The 23897-nt window shown below is 43.5% G+C and overlaps 2 protein-coding genes across 5 annotated transcripts in view; both read left to right on the forward strand.

Annotated features, from left to right (window-relative positions):
• ASAP1 (ArfGAP with SH3 domain, ankyrin repeat and PH domain 1) overlaps window positions 1-23897 on the forward strand; it is a 315920-nt gene that overhangs the window by 168430 nt on the left and 123593 nt on the right. For all 4 annotated transcript variants that reach the window (XM_075920136.2, XM_014573856.4, XM_075920138.2 and 1 more), the window contains 4 exons: window positions 7926-8055; window positions 9342-9427; window positions 11762-11837; window positions 22306-22392. In XM_075920136.2, the coding sequence (XP_075776251.2) occupies window positions 7926-8055; window positions 9342-9427; window positions 11762-11837; window positions 22306-22392 (379 nt within the window). The remainder of the gene's footprint in view (window positions 1-7925; window positions 8056-9341; window positions 9428-11761; window positions 11838-22305; window positions 22393-23897) is intronic.
• Window positions 11979-15328, forward strand: LOC149525236 (uncharacterized). Its single transcript, XM_089776164.1, has one exon. The coding sequence runs from the start codon at window positions 13123-13125 to the stop codon at window positions 15325-15327; it is 2205 nt and encodes a 734-aa protein (XP_089632290.1). The 5' UTR covers window positions 11979-13122; the 3' UTR covers window position 15328.

The raw sequence follows: 23897 nt of genomic DNA on the forward strand, positions 1-23897 counted from the left end.
CAGGCTTTTTGTATTTATTGAAGAGTCAAACCTTTATGCCTATGTTCCTCTGGAATTTGGAAGAAGATTAGGTTGCTGGTCTAGCACTTAATATTCTATTTGGGGCTGTATATTTTCAGTTGGTATTCAGACGTACAAACTGTATACTATATATATAATAATTAGACACTAGATATAATAAAACTTCTGAGGCTATGTGCCACAGATTTTATAGATTTAAAAAGTCTTTAAACTGCTACTCACACACTCTAGTCTTAAGCAATTGGTAATCTTCTGGTATATATTTGAAAAAGTTTGTGCATCTGTCTGTTTGTGTGTCCATCCATCTGTGAGTCTGTTTGTTCAAGAACTCCTCCTAAACAGTAAGAGCTAGGACCACCAAATTTGGTATGCAGCTTCCTTTTATCATAACTTAAAGCAAGGTCAGGGTTTGGTTGTGCCAGGACAACAGGATGTGTGTGGAATGTGATTGTTTCTCATCAGACAGCAAAGAAGGGATGTGATAACAATGACTGTGAAGGAACAGCAAGCAGGGCCTAGCCCCAGAGAGCAGCCGGTGGGCTGGCTGCCCCGGGTCGACTAGTCCAACAAATATAAAATCTTTCTGCTTTGCTAAACACTTTAAAGGTTTCCAAAAGTTTATGTAGTATTCATCTAGTCAGGAAAGGATGACAGAAGATTTTTGCGAAGGAAAGCAGATGTCGACTCAATTTTTGTTGCTTTGTATTGGGGAAACTAGATTTGCATACAAAACTAAAGAGATTCTTTGAGACCCTCTAAAACGGCTACTCGACATACGGCCTGTGGCCTGTTTGTTTGCAGCCCGCAGTGTGGTTTGGGTTTATGTGGGACTCAACACGTGGCGTGCTGGTGGGATCCTTTGAACATGGCCTCTACTGGAAACATGCTCCACAATGGCCAGTCAATATAATGGTCTTCTGTTGATATGTGTTTTAGTAGTTAAATTCCTGGACTGTCATTGCTCATGAAAAGTGCTGTCATATAGGTAGAAATGGGTAAATATTGCATTTTATTAATAGCAGCAGAACTCTTTGTAGTCTTTCCTTAATCTTTGTCTTCATGCCTCTCAGTGTGAAAGACGCTGTTTGCATATATATTTGCCTGTATATGCAACCACACTTAAGTTGCAGCCCTCAGCATGTGCTATGAGTGTCATTGTGGCCCCTGTGGCTTCCAGAGTTGAGTAGCCCTGCTCTAAAACTACCAAGAGGTCCTAGGCATAATCCCAGCCTTTAGTTTTAGCACTTCATATTCTTGGTTTTGAGTATTTTCTTTTCTGGAGAAAATAGGTAGTCTCAGTCATGGCATATTTACAGAATTGCCTGAAGACACATTTCATACAGTACAGGCAGTCCCCGACTTACACGGATCCGACTTATGTCGGATCCGCACTTACGAACGGGGCTTTCTCGCCCCGGAGGTCGAGGTAGCGGATTGCTACCTGCGAGCTCCGGGGCGAGAAAGCCCCGTTCGTAAGCTGCTCCGGTGCCCCTGGTCTGCTGGAGACCATCCCCAGCAGACCACAGGCACGGGGACTGAAGCGGCAGCAGCTGCGGTTCCCCGCGCTTCTGAGACTTTGCTTTGGCAAAGCCTCAGAAGCGGGAGAACCCGCCCGCTGCTGCCGCTTCAGTCGCGGTGCCTGTGGTCTGCTGGGGACCGTTCCCAGCAGACCACAGGCACTGGGACTGAAGCCGCAGCCGCGGGGGGTCCCGCGCCTCTGAGGCTTTGCCAGAGCAAAGCCTCAGAGGCGCGGCACCCCGCTGCCGCTGCGGCTCTGCTCCCGTATCCCTGGTCTGCTGGGGGGGGAGGGGCGCAGCTGGTGTGCCCCCCCCCCCCCCCCCAGCAGACCAGGCTTTTGTTTTGGACCCTGGAGCAGAGCAGCTGGGGCGCTGCCGATTGGTCCTGCAGCGCCCTCTGGGCACTACTGGACCAACCCGGCAGCACCCCAGCTGCTCTGCCCCAGGTCCTGATTCAGCCGCTGCTGGTCAGTTTCAGCAGTGGCTGAATCAGGACGCCTGGGGCAGAGCAGCTGGGGTGCTGCTGGGTTGGTCCAGTAGCGCCGAGGAGTGGTGCTACTGGAGCAACCCAGCAGCACCCCAGCTGCTCTGCCCCAGGTCCCCAAGTCAGCCGCTGCTGAAACTGACCAGCGCTGACTACAGGAAGCCTGAGGCAGAGTTGCTCTGCCCCAGGCTTCCTGGAATAAGCTGCTGATCAGTTTCAGCAGCAGCTGACTTGGGGAAGCTTGGGGTTCTTAAGTTGAATCTGTATGTAAGTCAGAACTGGCGGTCAGTTTCAGCAGCGGCTGAATCTGGACGCCAGTTCCGACTTACATACAGATTCAACTTAAGAACAAACCTACAGTCCCTATCTTGTACGTAACCCGGGGACTGCCTGTAATTATTTACTAGTTTACAAATTCCTACCTTAGAGTATGCAGAATGTTTGACTCAGAGAGCAGAAGCTCTTGTTTTCTTTGAATGGTTGCAGACATATTCCAGTCAGGCATTCAAGGAGCCCGTCTGCCAAAGCGTAACAGGTGATGCTTATCAGTTTCAGTTAAGCAGTGGGTGCTGGAGCAGTTCCCTGTCCACCATCGTCAGGGAGCTGCTTCAGCCCCTTGGGGCCCACCATAGACAGAAGCTACTCCAACCGTGTCAATGTCAGTCCCTGGTGTGTTGCAGGCAGCGGCTGCTCGAGCCCAGCAGCGGTGGGCGCGGGAGGCCACTCCAACCCAACCAGGTTGGAGCAGACCCGCCTATCCCCCCCCCCCCTCCTCCTCTCCGCCCCTTCAGTTGGTTAACCAGTTACACATCACGTTTAACTGGCTAATCAATTAAACAGTATTTTACATCCCTACTAAGGAGTTCCTCAGTGCAGTGAGACCCCAGGATCTGTTTCAGTGCTGACCTCTACTCTAGTACAGTTGTTTTGTTCTGGAGCCAGTTAGAAATGTGCTTCATCTGGCAACAAAGGCATCAGCTACTTATTCATCTTCAGTTCTGATGCCATCCTTGTACTGGGCTTTGGACAAATCTGATCATTTGTTTTCCCCTATCTGGTGTGGCTCCTCTGCTATCACAGGATGATTTCCAGGGCTTGTTAAGATCCAGTTCAGGGACATTTGCTTCTCTCTCACATTCAGATCATTGCTGTTGGAATTCTTCAAGACCATCTTTAGTACAGAGATTGACGCTGTTTCTGCAGTAGGGATCAGTGCTCCTGACTTGGAACCTACTGGTCACCAATGCTTTTCCCTTATTCTCAGTGGTTTACTTGAAATCCTTAGGATATTCCTCAATCTACAGCAGGGGTGAGCAAAGGTCTTCACAGGTGGGATCTGGCCCACCAAGCAGGTGGATCTGGCCCATGGATGCCTTGCTCCTCCCCCAGCCGAGGCCAATCAAGACCTGAGGATGGGGGATTGTGCAGAGTCTCCTCCCTCTGACGGGGCGCAGAGCATCAGAGGGAACTGTCAGCTGTTTTAAAACAGCTGGTGGCTCTCTCTAGCCATCATGCACCTTGGCACTTCCCCATCCCCAGGCCAGTTAGGGACTCTGGGGGGAGCACAAGAAGTCTCCTGGCCCTACCCCTTCTGACCAAGTTCCCGCCCCTTCCAGAGCAGCCCTGGGCCACTTCAGAAATTTATGAAGTGGCCCCCTTTTTTAAAAGTATTGCCCACCCCTAGTCTACAGTCCCAATCTAGGGCAAGATCACTGATCCCAGTTACAATTTTTGCTCATGAGCCACTTTTGTTGTAGGAACAGTCTGAAGGCATTCCTCCTGACCAGTGTTTCCTCTAAGATTTTCCATTAGTGGGTAGATGGAATTTTATTTTGGGTGGGTTGAAACTTATGTGCACCACCAAAATTGAGGTAGTGTGTGGATGTGCACCCACCAGTACAAACAAAAACCATAGCTATAAATTTTAAATAGTCCAGAGGTGTGGAAAAATATATTAAAACAATGGATAATTAACAAGGAGCAATGCTTATGATTATTTAATACGAAATCACATAAAAAGAAAATCAACACTACCCTTGTCAGAAGAAGTGGGTTGTGCCCACGAAAGCTCATGATGCTATTTATATATTTTTGTTAGTCTAAGGTGCTACAGGACCAATGTTGTTTTTTTAATTTTTTTTAGTTGCAGACTAACATGGCCACTCCTCTGAGACATCGGAGTACATATATCATCCTTTCTAACAGACAGATGCATATTTAAGAGATCTTGCAAATAAGGTTTCATCGTACAAAACAACTAGCATCACACTTAGCATCACACAACTAGCACTTACTTGCTGCTTCTGACTCATAAGGGCCAGACCTCTACCATATAGCAAAGATCTGGCCTGAATGCAGTACAGTTTACTATGTATTAATTAATAACAGTGGATTTTAAAAAAAATCATTAAGATCAGAGTTTTAGATATCTGCAACACTCAAAAAAATTCTGTTAAGCATCTTTTTCTTTCTTGCCTTAAGTCATTAACACAGGGTTGGGCAATAATTTTTGATGGGCGAAAATTTTGGTAAGTCCTTAAGGGCTGCACTCTTCCATTCTATGAATGGAGGATGGAAGTTGGGTGCAGAAGGGAGCTTGGGGTAGAGAATTGGGGTGTGGGATCTGGGAGGGAATTTGGGTGAAGTTAGGGATCATAACCTGGGGCAGTGGACTGCGATGAGGAGGGGGCCTGGGAAGGGGTTGTGATCTGGGGTTGGGGTACTGCTGTTTCTGCTTCTCGGAGAGGACAAGTGCCCTGACTTCCCTCTCTGTTCATCAGCCGGTCAGCACGGGGAGCTCTGAACCTCTGTGCGGGGCTCATAAAAGGGCTGTGCGGCCACGTGGGCGCACAGCTTACAGGGAACCTTGCTCCTGACCCAGTTCAGCCTGATGTTTTTACACTGGAACCAGTTTCACCCTCAGGAGCCTCTATTAGTCCTTGTTCCTCACCAGACAACTACAGTACCAGACTCTTCTTCACATGTTCCCGAGGATTTCAGGTCATACTGGGACCTTCTCAGATGTATGGCCTCTGCCTTGAGCATTCAGGCTGAGTTTGTGCAAAAGCATACATAGAGTTATTGAATAATCTCCAATCATTGGCACCAGGAAAAAATGGCTCCTCAGATAAATGAAATGCCCTTGGATCCTGTAAAGTCTTCATGGAGTAATGCAGCTTTGTTACTTCCTACACCAAAGTGTTCTGGGGAAAGATAGTATGTTTCCATGCAGGGCTTTAAATATTTTTAAAACACATCTAGCTTCTAACTCTCCCTTGCAGTGAGTTACAGATTACAACATGAAAGGTATAATATCACTCTTAAGGTCAAAGAGTATAAAAGAGAAGTGGACAATAATTTTTGATGGTGGGGCCATTCCAAGAATTTGATAAGTGGTCAAGTACCACACTTTTCCATTAATGATGGAGGGGTAGGGTCTGGGATGGAAGTTGGGTGCAGAAGGAAGCTTGAGGTAGTGGACTAGGATACAGTGAGGGGTTTAAGAGGGAGTTTGCGTGAAGCAGGAGGTTGTGATCAGGGGCAGGGGATTAGAGTGTAGGAGGGGGTACAGGAGGGGATAAGAGTTCAGGAGAGGATTCTGATCTGGAGGAAGGGTGTAAGAGGAGATGCAGTATGGGAGGGAATTGCAACCAGGGTCAGGAATGCAGGAAGGGGGGGGGGGGTCATAGGGTTTGGATTGTGACCTGAGGTAGGAAGTTGGGTGAAGGGAGAGGAGGGTACCAGGTGCAGGCTCTGACCAGGAGGCACTAACCATAGTAGGTGGTTCATAGACAGCAGCCCAGTGGGATCCTTGGACAGGCTCCCTGCCTGCCATGCCCCCACAAGCCACTCAAGGTGGCCAAGTGCTGGAGACAGTGTATGTGTCTACGCAGCACTTCCCTCAGGAGGGGCAGCGAGTCTTGGCATGCTGCACGCACCCATAAGCACATCCCAGGCAGCTCTCATTAACTCATTTTCAGTCAATGGGAGCTACATGGATTGTTCTGGGTACGGGGGCAGCACATGCAGACTCCCTCCAATGGGCATGCTGCACAGATATGTACATGCTGGCCCCAGTTGCCAGGTGCTTTGAGCAGCGTGCGGGGGCTCAGCATGCAGGTAGCCTGCAAAGGGTTCTGCTGGGCCACGAGATATTGGTGACCCAGAAGATCATGGCTGGCTAGATATGAAGGTTTGGTGGGCCAGATATTGCCCGTCCCTGGTCTAAGAGTTGGACTTGATGGGGGAAAAAATATATACACAGCTTCTTTATAGATGCACATTGCAAACCAGCAGGCACTGTTATCCAGAGATAACTTCCTTTGTTGGGATGCTGCCTCTAAGTTAATGGATAAGTAGCCAGAATCCTCCAGTGTAGAGTTTTTAAGGCATTAATTATGGAGGGTTGTCTAGTAGCCAGAACTACATTGTAGTTGGCTCTGGATGTGGCAGATTCTTCATCCAAAATTGTGCTATTAGCTGGAACTCAGCTAATAATGTCCAATATGGAATTGTATCAAATGTTTTACTGAAATCTAGAAAGGTAAGATCTTGTGAACTTCTTTTGTCTAGAAAATCTGTCATCTTTTCAAAGAAAGATTTACATTTTGTGAAACCGTGTTGAATTTTATCCCAATTACCACTTAACCTCTGTATCTTTAATCACTCAGTTTTCCAAAATGTGCTCTTAGACTTTATACACAATGGAGGTCTAATGAATGGGTGTATAGTTTATAAATTATTTAAGTTTTTCTTTCTTAAATGTAGGTGCTACATTTGCAATTCTCCAGTCATAGGATATGGCCCCCTGAGATTATGGATTCATTAAAAGTCCTTGCTACTGGGCTTGAAATTTCATGAACCAGTTCCTTTAATATTCTTGAATGGAGATTATCTGGGCACCTTCATTTGGTCCCATTAAGCTGTTTGAGTTTGGCTTCCACTTCGGTAATTGCTATTTCCTTATTTTCATTCCTATTAGCTGCTTGACTCTAAACTCCTCATTACCTTTACTGAAAACTGAGGAGAAGTATTTGTTTAAGTGTTGGGCAACTGGCAGATCACCACAATAGGAATTTCTCTCAGGATCATGAGTGTTCTCTGAAGCCAGTGTGTGCTGAGGTCCATTTTTGCAGAATGAAACTTTCTGACAGTTCATCTTTCTGTAAAAAGAGACAAGAAGTGCCATCAGTTTTGCTCTCAAATAGGTCTCATCCTGGGCGTACAAACCAATCTCTTCTACTTCACTTGAGGATTAGCTTTGATGTGTGCTTTCTTTCCCACCACCTCATCCCAGTCACTCAAAAGTCATTCTAAAGCTAAATCATGCCAAACTGATTTTCATTACTCTGGCTTGGCTAAGACAATGTTGATTGTTCTACCTTGTAGTCTGCTACTTCAGCCTCCTGTGTTACTTCCTCTTCATCCCAATGTACTGACTTGGCACCATGGTCAAGTTTTGCACTTTGAGGTCTGCATCTCATATTATGGATGTTGCATGACTACATAAGAGGGGAGGAACAATGTTTGGAAGCAGTTTGACTGGTGTTGCTTCATAGTAGGAAGCCTTCTATAACAGTAACTTACTGGGCCAGGTGGAGCATTCAGCCCATGGTGGCCTTCATTTGGGACATTTTGAAGTTCCTGTTATGCCTTCAGTCTTCTTGTCTCTCATTCATTGACAGCTCATTTAGTACTGATTTCAGCAAGTCAGTTCTCTTAAGTCCCAAGATATTATTGGCGAAACTTGTTAAATTATGTAAAGCTTAAAAATAAGGGAGAATTTGTATTTACAGCGTGGCTATTTTGCCATCAGAATATTATACAGTCTGTTTTAGTAAAATTTCTAGATCATATGACAGTTGATATACATTTCCTGAAATCTATTTTAATTGTAATTGCAGCACAAAAATTGAAAAGGAAAAAAGAGAACATGCAAAACAGCATGGGATGATACGAACAGAGATAACAGGAGCTGAGATAGCAGAAGAAATGGAGAAAGAAAGACGGTTATTTCAGCTCCAGATGTGTGAAGTAAGAAACAGTTATGTTACATACTTTAATGGAAGTGTCCTATGGATCCTGTTAGGGTATGTCTAGACTGCAAGCTTCTTTCAAAAGAAGCTTTTTTTGAAAGAGCTCTTTGGAAAAAGCTTCTTTCAAAAGAGAGCATCCACACCTCAAAACCGTATCGAAAAAGCAATCTGCTTTTTTGAAAGAGAGCGTCCAAACTGCATGGACGGTCTCTCAAAAGAAAGCCCTGATTGCTATTCACAGAATGGCCACCAGGGCACCTGTGCTTTTCTTGATTGTCTCTTCTTTCGAAAAATGTCCCTGTTCTGCGTCCACACACACCGTTTCTTGAAAGAGCTCTTTTGAAAAAAGCGTTCTTCCTCGTAATTTGAGGTTTACCAATATTGGAAAAAACCCTGCATTCTTTCAATTTAATTTTGAAAGAACACAATTGCAGTGTGGAGGCAGGTGAAGTTTTCTCGAAAAAAGGGCAAGTTTTTTGAAAAAACAATGTAGTCTAGACACCCTTAGAGACAGGTTAAATTCTCTTGGAGGCATAATAGGAAAATGCATTGACTGTCAAGTGGCTGAACTATATTAAAGATTCTTGTTCTGACAATCCTATGCAAGACATAGGTTCTCCATCTAATTCACTTACTAATTCTGAGTTTCAACCCTCTGTTTAGACTGTTAAAGTAAAGATCTCAGGCTAAAAAAAGCATAGTAAGTGCAGGTAGTTTTCTCAGTCCTTAGGTGCAAAGCACTGCTGTTCAGGATGTCTTTTCTGATATATTGTTACTTAAAAAAAGGAATGATTTGGTTGAGATCCTGTGGTGATGCCTGTTAAACTGACAAATGTCTGTGACGTATTAGTTCAATCATTGTTAATCTATGATGATCACTTCTAAAATATTTTCTAGTGACTTTTAAAATAGTTCTCTATTTAATTTGAGGATAAATCAATTAGAATTTAGTAACATTCTCATTTTTGAAGAAATGCAGTAATAATTGTAATGTCACAAAAAGGCGTGTTTTCCTACCGTTTGAGGGGGGAAATCATGCATTTATGGCAGATTTGTATTAGAAAATGTTAACATTAGTTCATTTGAGAGTTCTAAAAACATACTAATTCATTTTGTGTGTTAATCATTGTCTTGGTTCAATGTTCTGCAAACTAGCAACAAGATAATGGCAGAGATAATTATTAAATTAATTGAAGAGATTGGAGATGGAAGCTCTCCTGGTTGAACATAGCTGAAGACCTAACATACAATTATCAACAGCAAATTCTATTTTTATTTCTACAGTATCTCATTAAGGTTAATGAAATCAAGACTAAAAAAGGTGTGGACCTTCTGCAGAATCTTATTAAATATTATCATGCACAGTGCAAGTAAGTACAGTATAACTCTTTGGATCAGTAAATCCAATATTTCAGTTAAACAAATGGGTTTCTCCACCTCCTTTTCCTACCATGATGATGTCTGTCTTTTAACAATGGGTTACTGAAATATTTGAGATTTTTCTGCAGAATAAATCTGACGACAGAAATGTGAATATTGCCTAGCTTTGCCTCTTGTATGGGCAATGTCAATTCCAAGCAGACTATTAAATTGGGCCATTCTGAATACTTGATGATCTATACATTGAAAGCCAAATCCTTGTCCCATTGAATTTGATTTTAAAACATTAGTAGAATTAATTTCTTTTAAAATAGATTTTAAATAGTCTTTAATAGAGGCAAAGTAATAGGCTTAGGAATCCAGAGCAGCAGCTTTCCTTGTTATTTACCTTTAACTCTATTCTGCAGTAATTTTAGGAAATTAAGGTGTAACCTGTTCTTTAATTTTTTTAGTCCCTGAACTATTTGAAGCCCTATAGTGAAAACTTAACCATCTCACTAGTTTGGATTACAGTGGTTCTTAGTACTATTTTTTGAGTTCTTTGTGAATTTATTTGAACCATACCAACAATAAAATAATAGGTTTTGGATAGAAATAAAACTGCTACCATATGATCTTATAATGGAACCTGTACAAATATAAATTATATTTATATTTAATATTAAGTAATGAATTACTGAATGTCAGTACTTTTAAAATGAGACCATTTTGCATTGAATATTCACTTTTTCAGAAAGAATCTTGAAACATTTCAACAGTGACCCTTAGTTCTTTTGTTTTTGTTTATAAAAATGGTATCAGAAATTTTTAGCATAACTATTAAATATTCCATTTAATATAATAAGTGTAAAGAGACTGGTCTGCTGTAGAGAACCTGCTAGTTCTCTTATGTGCATCTATAATTCTTACTAGTAAAGCACCCTGAAGACAGTGTTCTGTAAGGCCAAATCAAATTTGTATCTTTCATTTCTGTTCTGAGTTTCTCACTCTATGGGAGCCTGTGAGGATTGAGGGGTATTTTGTATATTGCTCAACAGTGATTCATCAGCTTAATTAGGGAATAGCTTTGACTGGTCCATATACTGCTCTCTAATCCTCCTCCAAGTGATAGTGATTACAATGTGACTATCCTACATAGGGATTCCATGGGTGAGTAAAGAACTGCTTCTTCCAAAAAGAAATAAGGGAACCAGAGAGAGATGGTTCTAGTGAAAAGGCAGCATAACCCTCTAGTTCTGCATTGGGAGCAGTTTTTATCTCACAGCAAATGGAGCTGGAATGTAAAGAACTGGTAACGTGTTTACATCTACATAATAACAGTACAATTATTATTATTATTTACATAGCACTTTAAATTAATTTTATAAACAAGTAATCCTCTCAGAATCACTATGAAATAAGTAGATAAGTGGCAACTTATGTCAGTTTTTAGAAATGGAAGCATGGAGGAAGACATACCAAAACTAGGCTTTTAGGCACTTTTTTCTTGCTTGATGAACAAGATGAGAGATGTCCTATGAAGTTACATGACAAAGATTATAGGAATTGCTTAAAAAAAAAAGTTTGCTAGCAGTGATAAAATACAGCAATGAGATATAACTTATATTGATGTTGGTATGTAAGGGTAGAAGTCAGTGTTAAACCTCTTCTGGTAATGGATAGTGTGTCACTGAAATCTGCAGAGAAATACACTAATTAAGAGCTTGACTCTAAGATGAAATGACTAGGGATTATTTCCCAGAGCTTTCAATTTAAAGTAAATATTTGGTTGACAGAAATTAAAATTGTGTTTATATACAGTGGTTTGTATGTCCTATGTATAGCTGCCAGTTGATGAATCCAGCAATACAGTTTGGGTGAAAGTGTGGGGTTTGCAGAGTTTTGACATTCGATACATGTAGGCTTTCACGATATTTTTACTATGTGAACATATTTCTTATGCTTTTTAAATGACATCACTGTAAGTTGTAAAAACTGAAATGCTAAAACAAAATCAAAATGGTATGCAAAAACCATTTCAAGATTAACTCAATTGTAAAATTACATGCATTTGGCCTTATTATATATTCATTCAGCAAAGGATATTTGTGAATAATTAAAAAGAATCGTCAGATCTTTAAAGTGCATTTGAGCTATATGGACGCTATATTCCATCAGATGGCTTGCAATATAAAGTAAATTATGAATTAGGAATATTTTTTGTTTCTGCTTGACGGAGGAATAGGTTTAAGTTGTGTATAATTTTCTATTGAAAGTTCAGGGTTTTTTTTATACAGAAATTTCATGTATTGCTGATAAATCCAATATTTTTTTTTCCATTTTAGTTTCTTCCAAGATGGCTTGAAAACAGCTGATAAATTGAAACAGTATATTGAAAAACTAGCTGCTGATTTGTATAATGTAAGTAATTAAAGGTAGCGTAATGTCTGAAAATAGGAAAATGTTTTTGCTTGTTCATCTTAATTCAGTCTAAGTACTATCAGTAAACTGAAATAACTCCATATCTGTATCAAATAGTTAAAAGTATAAGCTAATGTCACATTTAGAGTGTACAAATAAAAAAAGTTTCTTTAAGCCTCAGCTTGTCCTAGGATTTTTGTTACAATTACCTTAGTTAGATTACTTTTGCATTCTGTAAATTATATCATGATTTATTTTAAGATTTTAGATACCTGAAAATGGCTATCATGTCCCCCTTCAAATCTTCTCTTTTCTAAACTAAACAAACCCAATTCTTTCAGCCTTCCTTCATAGGTCATGTTCTCTAGACCTTTAATCATTCTTGTTGCTCTTCTCTGGACCCTCTCCAATTTCTCAGCATCTTTCTTGAAATGCGGTGCCCAGAACTGAACACAATACTCCAACTGAGGCCTAACCAGCGCAGAGTAGAGCGGAAGAATGACTTCTTGTGTCTTGCTCACAACACACCTGTTAATGCATCCCAGAATCATGTTTGCTTTTTTTGCAACAGCTTCACATTGTGGACTCATATTTAGCTTGTGGCCCACTATAATCCCTGGATCCCTTTCTGCCTTACTCCTTCCTAGACAGAAAGGCTGCTATCAAATCCCCCCTCACTCTTCTCTTCTGCAGACTAAACAAACCCAAATCCCTCCGTGTCTCCTCATAGGTCATGCGCTCCAGCTCCCTAATCAATTTGGTCGCCCTCCTCTGCACCTTCTCCAATGTGGTTAGCTCTATAATAGTCCCTGCCAACTTCACTCTGATTTTCTTTGCATTTGAACACAGATTTAGGCTGTTCTTCTTCGGGTAGTCCCCGTGGGTGCTCCACGTCTGGTGTCGGGCTGGTCCCGGCGCCGCGAATCGCAGCTTGCCAGAGCTGTTATCGACCGGGTTGCGCATGCGCGAGCAGCCTTCACGCCTTTGAACAGCCGCGCGCGACCCGGTCCCCGCCAGTTCCTCTCATCCGCCCCTGGTCGCAGACGGAGCTCTCCTCATTTACCTAAAAAAAAAAAACCAAAAAAAACCCCAACTCTGATATATTTAATTTCTAAGACTGATAGTTCAGACCGTGGTTCCCGATACTTTGGCCGCGGCAGCCTTTAGCCTCGACGGCTCATTCAAAAAAAAAAAAAAGAAAGAAAAGAAAATAATAAAAGAAACGGGAATAAGAGAGCTAGTCAACATAGAGAGGTGCGAGACAAACCCCTCTCCACCTGTCAAAATGCCGGGTTCCCCCAGTTTCAAAAAATGCTGCATGTGTAGAGAGTCTATGCCGCTCTCAGACGGTCACTCTGCCTGTGTTCGCTGCCTTGGGGAGGCACATATTCCCCAAAAATGTGTCCACTGTGCTAAACTTACGACTAGAGCTCGCATGGAGCGAGAACGGCGACTCAAAGAAATCCTGTTTGATAAGGCACTGATGCCTTCTGCTTCAACAGGCTCCTCTGCCTCAGACCCCACTTTGGAAAAGCGGAGGGCTCCTTCCCCGAATGTGCCTTCCCCAAAGACGAAGAGAGCCTCTCCTGTTAGGTCCCTGCCAATAGCCCCACAGTCGCGGGGCAGCGCAGGAGAGAAGCCGGGTGCCTCTGGTTCCAGGGCAGCCCGCGCACCGGCAGCAAAAAAGCCGCCCGGCACGTCCAAGCCTCGGCCGCCGCCGGCACCGCAGGAGCCTCTTAAAGGGCCAGCTCCATCGGCACCTACGCTCCCGGTGCCGACCCCACCAGCCTCTTCAGTTCATTCTCCTCACAGGGAGCTGTCCTCAGCACCGTCCGCACCGGGGGTGCATGCTACAGAACAAAAGCCTGCCTCATCGCATTCCACTGAACCTACAGCTCTGCAGCCTTCATGTCAGGAACAGCTACCACCACAGCCTTCTAAGGCAGCATGCAGACCGGATGCTCAGGCGATTTCTCTTTCACCCTCTCCAGAGGCATCACCTCATATGTCTACTCATGCTGACCGCACAGCGGCACACAGGAAACATTACAATCGCAGTGCGTCATCTCATCATCATTACCATAGGGAGCGTAGCTGTTCTCATCACAGGTTTTCCATATCTCGATCTCCTCCCAGACATTCCCTAACACACTCACCATGGCGCACGTACTATGGCAGGCACAGCAGCGCTAGATCTTCTAGACACTCGTCGCCTGCAGACTCTGTCCGACATGACTCGCACTATCATAGTCGCTACTATGGCGAATTCTCTCGATATAGCCGGTCGCGATCTCGCCGTAGGTCGCCATGCTCCTGTCGGTCGATCAGTCCGTATTCCACACACTCCAGACCGCAAGAGCAGTCCTCGCTCAGGCCTGCATTGCCTCCACGATCCCCCACCCCTCGATCGCAGCAATCAGACCCGGAGGAGGGACAACTTTCTGAGTCAGAACCAGACAGGTCACCTAATGCTAACTCCTCCATACCTTCGCCACATGAAGCTGTAACTCCAGCTGAAACGTCACCCCCTGATGACCTCAAGGAGTTCCAAGATCTTTTTAGACGTGTAGCACAATCCCAAGAGGTGCAATTTACCGAGACCCAGGGCAAGCAACATAAACTGTTCAAAAATTTACACCCGAAGCAGCAGCGGAAGATTGCCCTACCCATAGATGAAGCCATTATGGAGGTGGCCGAAGAGATTTGGCAAACGCCAACATCAGTACCACCTACTAATAAAAGAGTGGATAAGAAGTACTTCGTACCATCCAAAGGGCTGGACTTTCTTTTTAATCACCCCCAGCCTAATTCACTGATCGTCGACGCAGTCCGCCATAAGGCAAAGACTCCTCACTTCAAGAACTCCCTTCCGGACAGGGACTCTAAGAAACTAGATTCATTCGGACGTAAGGTCTACTCTTCCTCAACCCTGCTCCTCCGAATTGCTAACTATGCTGCACTCCTATCAAACCATAATTTTGATAACTATTCCAAGCTCCCCGAACTCATGCAACACCTTCCGGACAGCAAGAGACCCCTTCTGAAAGCGGTAGTCCAAGAAGGATTCGCGGCATGCAGAACATCCCTTCAAATCGCTGCTGATGTAGTGGACACCGCGGCGCGAGTCATGGCATCAGGTATCGCCATGCGCAGAGCCTCATGGCTATTGTCGGCAGGAGCTCCTAAGGAGCTACAGACCAAAGTGGAGGATTTGCCCTTCGATAGACAAAAGCTGTTTGCCTCCACAACCGATGAAATTCTACACTCGGGGAAGGACTCGCGTACTACCCTCAGAACTTTGGGTATGTACACGCCGCCCTTCAGGCAAAGGAGATACTACCCATTCCAAAGGAGGTACGATTATTCGTCATATAAGCAACAGCAACGTGGACCCGAGCAGCCAAAATTCCGACAGCGTCCGCAACGCAAACGCAAACGCCAACAGCAGAATCGCCCACCAACCCGACCAGCTTCTAGGCAGCAGGTTTGACTCCTGCGCCAAGGACTCGAACATGTCCCCAGTGGTCATCACACAAAAGCCTGTTTCCAGCATATTCAATCATCGGCTGAAACCCTATCTCCATCAATGGGCCAGCATTACGTCGGACCGATGGGTATTAGAGCTGATACCATCAGGCCTCTTGATTCCGTTCATCTCAGTTCCCCCCACTACCCCTCCCACCTCGGCCCTTATTGTGAACCCATCTCACGAGACCGTTCTTCGGGAAGAAATCCTCCATCTTCTAAGCGTAGGTGCCATAGAACGAGTTCCAAGGGAGTTTCGGGGAAAAGGGTTTTACTCCCGGGACTTCCTGGTTCCCAAAAAGTCAGGGGGCTGGAGGCCAATCCTCGACCTAAGAGGTCTAAATCGCTTCATCCGCAAAAAGCGCTTCAAAATGACCACGCTGGTCAAGATCATACCAGCACTAAACAAAGGGGACTGGTTCGCAGTCCTAGATTTACAGGACGCATATTTCCACATCTCAATCCATGTAGCACACAGAAGATTTCTACGCTTTGTGGTAGGGGACAATCACTTCCAATTCAAAGTACTTCCGTTCGGCCTCGTATCAGCACCAAGGGTGTTATCCAAAACGCTAGCGGTGGTAGCAGCCCACCTACGCAGAACAGGAGTCACAATTTTTCCCTACCTAGACGACTGCCTGATCAAGGGTTCCACTCACGCAGAGACCTCCCACATGGTGACGGCCACGCTGGCTCTATTCAAATCCCTCGGCCTTGTTGTAAACACAGTAAAATCCCGACTACAACCGACACAAATTCTTACCTTCATAGGAGCTCGGCTGAACTCCCTCGAGGAGCGAGTACATCTGCCGGTTGAGCGTTTCCAAGCCATAAAAGACTTGGTGACAACAATCTTGCAGTCCCCTATACTACCAGTCCGCGTATACCTGCAGCTCCTGGGTCATATGGCGGCTACTACGATCATCGTGCGGCACGCAAGACTACATTTGCGGTGCCTACAACAGTGGCTGACCACCGTGTACAGTCCCATCAGACACAGTATTCGCAAAACCGTGGCGATTCCCGTACAAGTCAAGGAGTCCCTACACTGGTGGACCGACCCCAGCAGCATGCTATCAGAAGTTCCGTTTCATGCGCCACAACCAGTAAGAGAGATAACCATGGACGCGTCTCTCATGGGCTGGGGTGCTCACATGGGTGCCGAAAAGGCCCAAGGCCGGTGATCCCCAGTAGAGATGTTGTTGCACATCAACCTCCTCGAGCTGCGGGCAGTGTTTCATGTATGCAGGCGGTTCAAGAGGCACATAAAAGGCACAACGACAAGAATTCTCACAGACAACATCGTAGCGATGTACTATGTGAACAAACAAGGCGGTGCTCGTTCCAGGTCCCTTTGTGCAGAGGCAGTTCGACTGTGGAAGTGGTGCATTCGAAACGACATTTTTCTCGTGGCTGCATACGTACCCGGTGTGGACAACACCATCGCGGATGCGCTGAGCAGACATTTTTATCAGGACCACGAGTGGGTAATTCGCACGGACGTCCTCCTACCCCTTTTCCACTGCTGGGGTCACCCGGAGATAGATCTCTTTGCCACAAGGACCAATGCGAAATGCAGAACTTACTGCTCCAGAGCGGGAGTGGGCGCTCACTCTCTGGGAGATGCGTTTCTTCTTCACTGGGAACATCACTGTTATATGCATTCCCTCCTGTTGTGCTCATTCCCAGGGTACTAGAGAAGATTGTCATGGACAAGGCACGAGTGCTGCTCATAGCCCCTGCTTGGCCCAGGCAACCGTGGTATTCGACCCTCCTGCAGCTCTCGACACATACACCGCACCGATTTCCTCACCTACCGGACCTGCTGCCGCAATAGAACAGCTCCCTTCTTCATCCGAAGCTGGACACCCTACACCTAACAGCCTGGATGGTAGATGGTTCAGCACGTCCGAGATGCTTTGCTCAGACCAGGTAAAGCGCATCTTGCTATATAGCAGGAAAGAATCTACCAGAAAGACCTATCTACCTAAATGGTCGAGATTCGCTCGCTGGTGCGCTCCTAAGGACCTCGATCCCCTTATCTCACCACTGAATGTCATACTGGATTATATTCTCCAGCTGCAGACTACTGGTCTCTCCATATCATCTCTTAGAGTCCATGCAGCAGCAATTGCGGCCTTCCACCTTCCCATCGAAGGGAAGTCAGTGTTTTCCCATCCCATGGTGACAAGATTTTTTTTTAAAGGTCTCGTTAACCTCAATCCACCAGTCAGACCCCCGCCACCTGTGTGGAGTCTTGACCTGGTCTTAGATGTTCTAACAAGACCTCCGTTCGAACCCCTAGAAACTGTACCGTTGCCGGTCCTTACAATGAAAGTACTTTTTCTCCTTGCTATAACGTCAGCACGCAGGGTGAGTGAGCTCGCAGCACTGATGTCATCACCCCCTTATACAGTTTTTACTAAGGACGCTGTAACATTGAGATCTCACCCAGCCTTTCTACCGAAGGTCTGCACTGAGTTTCACATCAATGAACCGATCGTTCTGCCATGCTTTTACCCAAAATCTCACACGTCAAGGCAGGACGCTCTCCTGCAAACTCTAGACGTCCGTCGGGCGCTAGCTTTCTATATAGATAGAACACGTGATGTTAGGAAAACGGACCGTCTTATTGTTTCCACCTCGGGACACTCTAAAGGTCAAGCTTTATCTGCCCAACGCATCTCGAAGATCGTCGTCTCTTGTATTACTACCTGCTACAACATTTGTAAGAGGCCGCTTCTATCACAGCCTAGAGCCCACTCTACGTGAGCAATGGCTACGTCAACAGCCTTTGTCAGAGGAGTCCCATTATGTGACATATGTCGTGCGGCTACATGGTCTTCCAACACGACATTCTCAAGACATTACGCGATAGTGCAGCGCTTGGCTTCCGACTCAGCCCTGGCCTCAGCAGTGCTGCCAAACCATCGCCCACGTCTAGTGGATTACTGCTCCGGAGTCACCAGACGTGGAGCACCCACGGGGACTACCCGAAGAAGAAGGAGAGGTTACTCACCTTCGGTGCAGTAACGATAGTTCTTCGAGGTGTGTCCCCGTGGGTGCTCCACGACCCGCCCTCCTCCCCGCTACGGAATCTTGTTGTATTATCTCTTTCAGATGGGCGGTGAGAGGAACTGGCGGGGATTGGGTCGCGCGCAGCTGTTCAAAGGCGCGAAGGCTGCTCGCGCATGCGCGACCCGGTCGATGACAGCTCTGGCAAGCTCCGATTCGCGGCGCCGGGACCAGCCCGACACCAGACGTGGAGCACCCACGGGGACACACCTCAAAGAAGTATCGTTACTGCACCGAAGGTGAGTAACCTCTCCTTCTTCCTGATTTAAGCCTACTGACTGATAAAGCCTTGGATAATTCTTTGAGTTTTGAAGGCTTCATATAAGTCATGACCCAGTTTATCCATTCAACTGGCATAGTAATCTCACTGCTGAAGACTTCATATTAATGAGCTCCGATCTGTTGCCTGTAAATCAGTTTTTAATGAGAGTAAGATAATCCTGTAGATTTAATATTGAGCATTCTTCATGTTTAACATCATTTACTGAGGATAGATGATATTTCGATACTTTTGGGAAGTCATCCCACCCATGCTTAATATTTCATTTGACATTTGATAGAGTTCTGGGATTGTCAGGAAAAATCAGGAAAAAGCATTTGGATACTGTTGTGCCCATCAACCCTCCAACAACTTTCATAGTTCTGTTTCTTTGTAGCGCATCATATAAAGCATGTGGATGGAAGAGGTCAAGAGGCAACCTTCTAACAATCAAATTTCCTTTTCAGAATTTCTCCCATATATCAGGATCAGACTTTTCTATACCTCTTATTTAGGTTTGGCATCAACTATGGGTCCCTGAAACTTCAGCATACTGCATGCAGGACAAAGTATTTTTCTGTGAAAATTTAGCAACTGCAAAGTCTTCATGTTACTGTTGAAATCAGTTCTTATTTTTTCTGCTTTTGATAGTGCCATGTCCTTCAGCATGTAAGTGTATGTGCTGTAATTCATTTCTTTGGAGAGGATTGCCTAAAGCAATGTTCATAGCCCACAACTCATCTTCAATAAGTGTTCTAAGAGACTTTCTGCTAAACATTTCATCATCTTCAATCCCGTTCAAAGGATGTATTTTTCTCTATTTAGCCTGTGCATCAGCCATCACCACTTTCCCATGCATTAAAGCCTCTGCAAGGCAATTAGTGAACTCCAGTTGTGTTGTAAAATGGCAAAAACAGTATTTTATTTCTGTGTTTTTTGATACAACGCATTATTGGCATAGTTGATGTGATAGGCAGTGTTATATGTGTGGGTGTCTTGGATCAGTGCACCCTTTAGCCTCGGGGGCCAGATTCAGGCAAGCTGGGAGCCACATGCTGCATCTGAGGTTCCCCACTCCTGCTCCAAAAACTTAGCTAGCAGTCAGTACTCTTTGTATCCCCATAAATGCCTGAAAAAGGAACAAGACCAAAGTAAAAATAAGGATTTTGTAGTAAATTTCTTGGGGATTGTAATTAATTATGTTATGTATTATTCATTATGTAACTATATGCATATTGTTTGCAGATAAATTCCAGTAATTTATGACTGGATGCTGATGTCTTTATCTTTGCCTCATTAGAACTCTTTTGGCATAATAAATAAATGATAATCAGTACCACTGAATCACATTTTTTTTTTTTTTTTGGCTGAGGATAGCAAATCAGCTCCTAGTTCTCCTTCTATTTATAGTAGACTGTAACCTTAAAAAAATAGCAAATATATTCTGGACATTAACTGATAACACAGCACTGTTAGTCAAAGGCCACAATTCAACTTCACAAGAGTAATTTTTTAAAAATATATTTTAAAATATTTTCTTATATATTTATATAAAAACAATGAGATGTCCTGTGTTACCTTAGAGACTAACAAACATATGATCCTGGACTTTCGTGGGTAAAAACCCACTTCATCAGATGAGTTGGAGTGGAAATTACAGGATGTGGGTGTGTGTGAAGCAGTTATTCTAAGATTTGTCATATATAGTACAGTTGTTTTCTTGGGAGATAGTGCTTTTGAATGATACTAGTTCAACTCATTTCCAGTGGCACTACGGGTATGTCTATTCTTGCAGCCTATTTCGGAATATGGCTGCAAATGTAGGCATTCGGAATTGCAAATCAAGCCCAGGATTTAACTATCCCACGCTTGATTTGCATCTTCCCGGCCGGGTGCCTTTTTTTTTTTGAAATTTACAAGCCCGGAATAACTGCCCGCGTCTACACGCAGCAGTGAAATGGGCATTCGAAATAAAGCCCTATTTTGAACTACATGTTGTTCCTCCTGCAATGAGGTTTAACAGGTAGTTCGAAATAGGGCTTTATTTCAAACTACCATTTCACTGCCGCGTGTAGACGCGGGCAGTTATTCCGGGCTTGTAAATTTCAAAAAATGGCGCCCGGCCGGGAAGATGCAAATCAAGCGCGGGATATTTAAATCCTGGGCTTGATTTGCAATTCCGAATGCCTACATTTGCAGCCCTATTCCGAAATAGGCTGCAAGTGTAGACATACCCTAAATTATCCACATTTGGAGGGCTTGACAAGTGGCGGCGAGGCCCACCCGCCAGCAGCGCAGTTTGGCATGCTGCGCATGCGTAGACCGGGTTGCGCATGCGCTGATTGCGATGCGGCGCTGTGCCGGGCTAAAATCTACTCGCCACAGACGAGTAGATTGCCCTAATTGTCGAGCCCTGCACATTTGTGCCAATTGGTGAATCTTGACCTGGGAACCAGGACGGCAGTGATTCTCTGTTATTATGTTGCAGAAATTGACACTACTGAAAATGAGATTCTGTAGACTTATACAAATCAAATTAAATCAGTCTTACCTTTTCCCATAGAATTGCACATGCACCTAGATTGTATGTGGTTGAATGAAACTATTTCCAAGTCTAGTTGTAAACCAGCTGTCAAGCTTATTTGAAATATTAAGACTTTGGAGGCTAATTTGGTTGAGTTCACTATAATGAACCATTAACATATGACAAAAAAATACATGCTGTCCATTTGTGGAGACTGAAAAGGCTATTTCTCAGTATACCTTTCACTTTGGCTTGCTTTTGTGGTAAATGAATAGCTGATAAATATATAAGGAACAGACTAGTGCATGTTTATAATAGTTTTCATGGATAATTATAACAGCTGTAAGTGCTACGGTGTGCTGTCAAATTTTTTTTGCTCATTCCTAATGTTCCTTGCAGGCCGCTGGCTGACATAATTGTGTCTTCCTTCAGGGGCTTGGATTTCCAGGCCAGTCATAAAGTCTGAATGAACCCTTTCTGGGGTATTAGAGTCCAATGAGTAACAGTCTGTTTGCCTTCACTGAGGTCTTCAACCATGGCCCTGGGCACTTTAAACTGGGCTGTTTTGTTCAGACTCCCAAATAACCATGTTCCCATCTTGGGGTTTATGCTTTCCCTATGTCTGGTAGAGGTCCTTTTTACCTTCCTCTGTATCACAGGGCCAGCATTATCACATTTTTCTCTATATCTAAGCCATGGAGGAACACCCTTCCTCATTTTTCTGGTTTCAGCCAAGAACTGACCCACTAAGGCCCTGCAGCTCCTGTTATCTATCTGAGCCTGCAAGAGTCTGATTGGCTTGGCTGTCTGTATCCCTTTTAAACTTTAGAGGACCAGGTTTCAAGCTTTGAAGATGGCTGTTTCACTGAGGCCTCACTAAAAAGGCCTGGAGAACACATCTTTGCTCCATTTTTTTTAAATTTCACTGCTTCCTAGGGTAGGTGTGGCAGAGTAGCATGTCCTCTAGCAGGAGTCATGAATATCAAATATACCTCATCAGACTACCAAATTTGACGAAATAAAACTATGAAGGTAAAAGTTGCTTTTTGAAAAGGAAATAATACCAGTAATTTTTCCTTCCACAGATAAAGCAGACACAAGATGAAGAAAAGAAACAGCTGACTGCACTCAGAGACTTGATAAAATCCTCTTTACAGCTTGATCAGAAAGAGGTAGGTAATTTTACATGTGTCTTACTTTCAGGCAGAATGTAAATTGTATGAAGTCTGAGTTGAAAACTGGTTTAAATAGTCATAAATTCTTTGCGCAGAACAATTTATTTTTCCTGAATGGTATTCAACAAAGGAACGTTTAGAATATCCAACTACGTGTCAATGCAAAGCAAAGTATTGGATATTTGTCAGATTTCATATGTGAGAAGAGATCTTTCCCTCCCCTTCTGCTCCTCGAAAGGAACAGCAAGAAATCTTACTTCTACCTCTGTGCAATATTTTGATGCTAAGTAACAAAATATTTAAAAAAAAAAAAAGATCTGCCTTAGCATATTCTTCCCATGCGTCTACCTTTTTATTTTGAGATGTATGTAATGCTTTATATGGGAAAGAATATAAACCTGTTTTTTAAATAAAAACTTCATTTTTTTTAAATAAAATGTTTACAGTTAAGGCTGGTCCAGATCCTTCTTATTTCATATCCTGAGTGCAGCAGCAGGACATATATAACGAAGTTTGGTCTGTATGACCGACTACTCCTAACAGCGTCCCTTGACCCAGTCATTTTCTTAAACCCTATGCAAATACATACACTTTCCTTCTATGATTCCGTAATGTCATATTTTGTATGCTTAGCTGCAAAGAGAGGATTCTAGTTGCAGTTCAAGCAGATGGTTTGCTCATTAAATTATAAAATTATTGTAATCAAGGGCCAAAAATAACAAATATTGATTCCCCCATCTAACTATATTAAGAATGTGAAATATTTAATATTATTTTATACATATAATGAAAATAACATTAAGAATTTGAAGTTTTCTGTCTTTTGCGATCAATTATTTCATTTACTTAATATAGTTATAGCATAATCTTAATGTTGCACTCTACTGTAGTGTTTTTAAAACTCTCCATCTCTGGAGTAACCAGTTATGTACCATGCTGGTAGCCAGTGTAATACATAGTCTTGCTGGCAACTAGTGTTGTACCTCATTGGCTGCTCAGTCTAAATCTAAACATCAGCTGGTATATAGATGTATAAAATTAAAAATAACCTAAGGGAAATCAAATGCAGAAGTGTTTCATATTCTTGCCAAAATAGTGAAGAATGTGATTCAGTTTTAGTAGATTAAAAATGCAAAACTCTATAAAATACCTTGTTTTGTTTTTAAACATAGAGTATTAAAAATGGTGATCAGTAGATTGTGTAGATGCTTTTGTAATTCCATACATTCTAAATCACAAGTAACCCCACTCTCTAATAAGATGCTTGTGAAGATTAATGCCTTCGTGGGGACCCTATAATTAGTTCTGCTAATATTAGGCAGCAGACATTGATATTCAGAACAAATGACCATTTTGATATACTTTATTTTGTTAATTTTGTAGGTAGCACACTGAAATTCTTTAGCTGATGTCTGAAGATTGCTATATGACTTCTCAGAAGGTTTATTTAACGTCTGATGTACGTTTGTAATTTAGTTCTTTTGTAAATTTTCATAAGACAG

The sequence above is a fragment of the Pelodiscus sinensis genome, chromosome 2, assembly GCF_052426305.1.
Source record: "Pelodiscus sinensis isolate ZL-2025 chromosome 2, ASM5242630v1, whole genome shotgun sequence".
In the NCBI taxonomy this organism is placed as follows: domain Eukaryota; kingdom Metazoa; phylum Chordata; order Testudines; family Trionychidae; genus Pelodiscus; species Pelodiscus sinensis.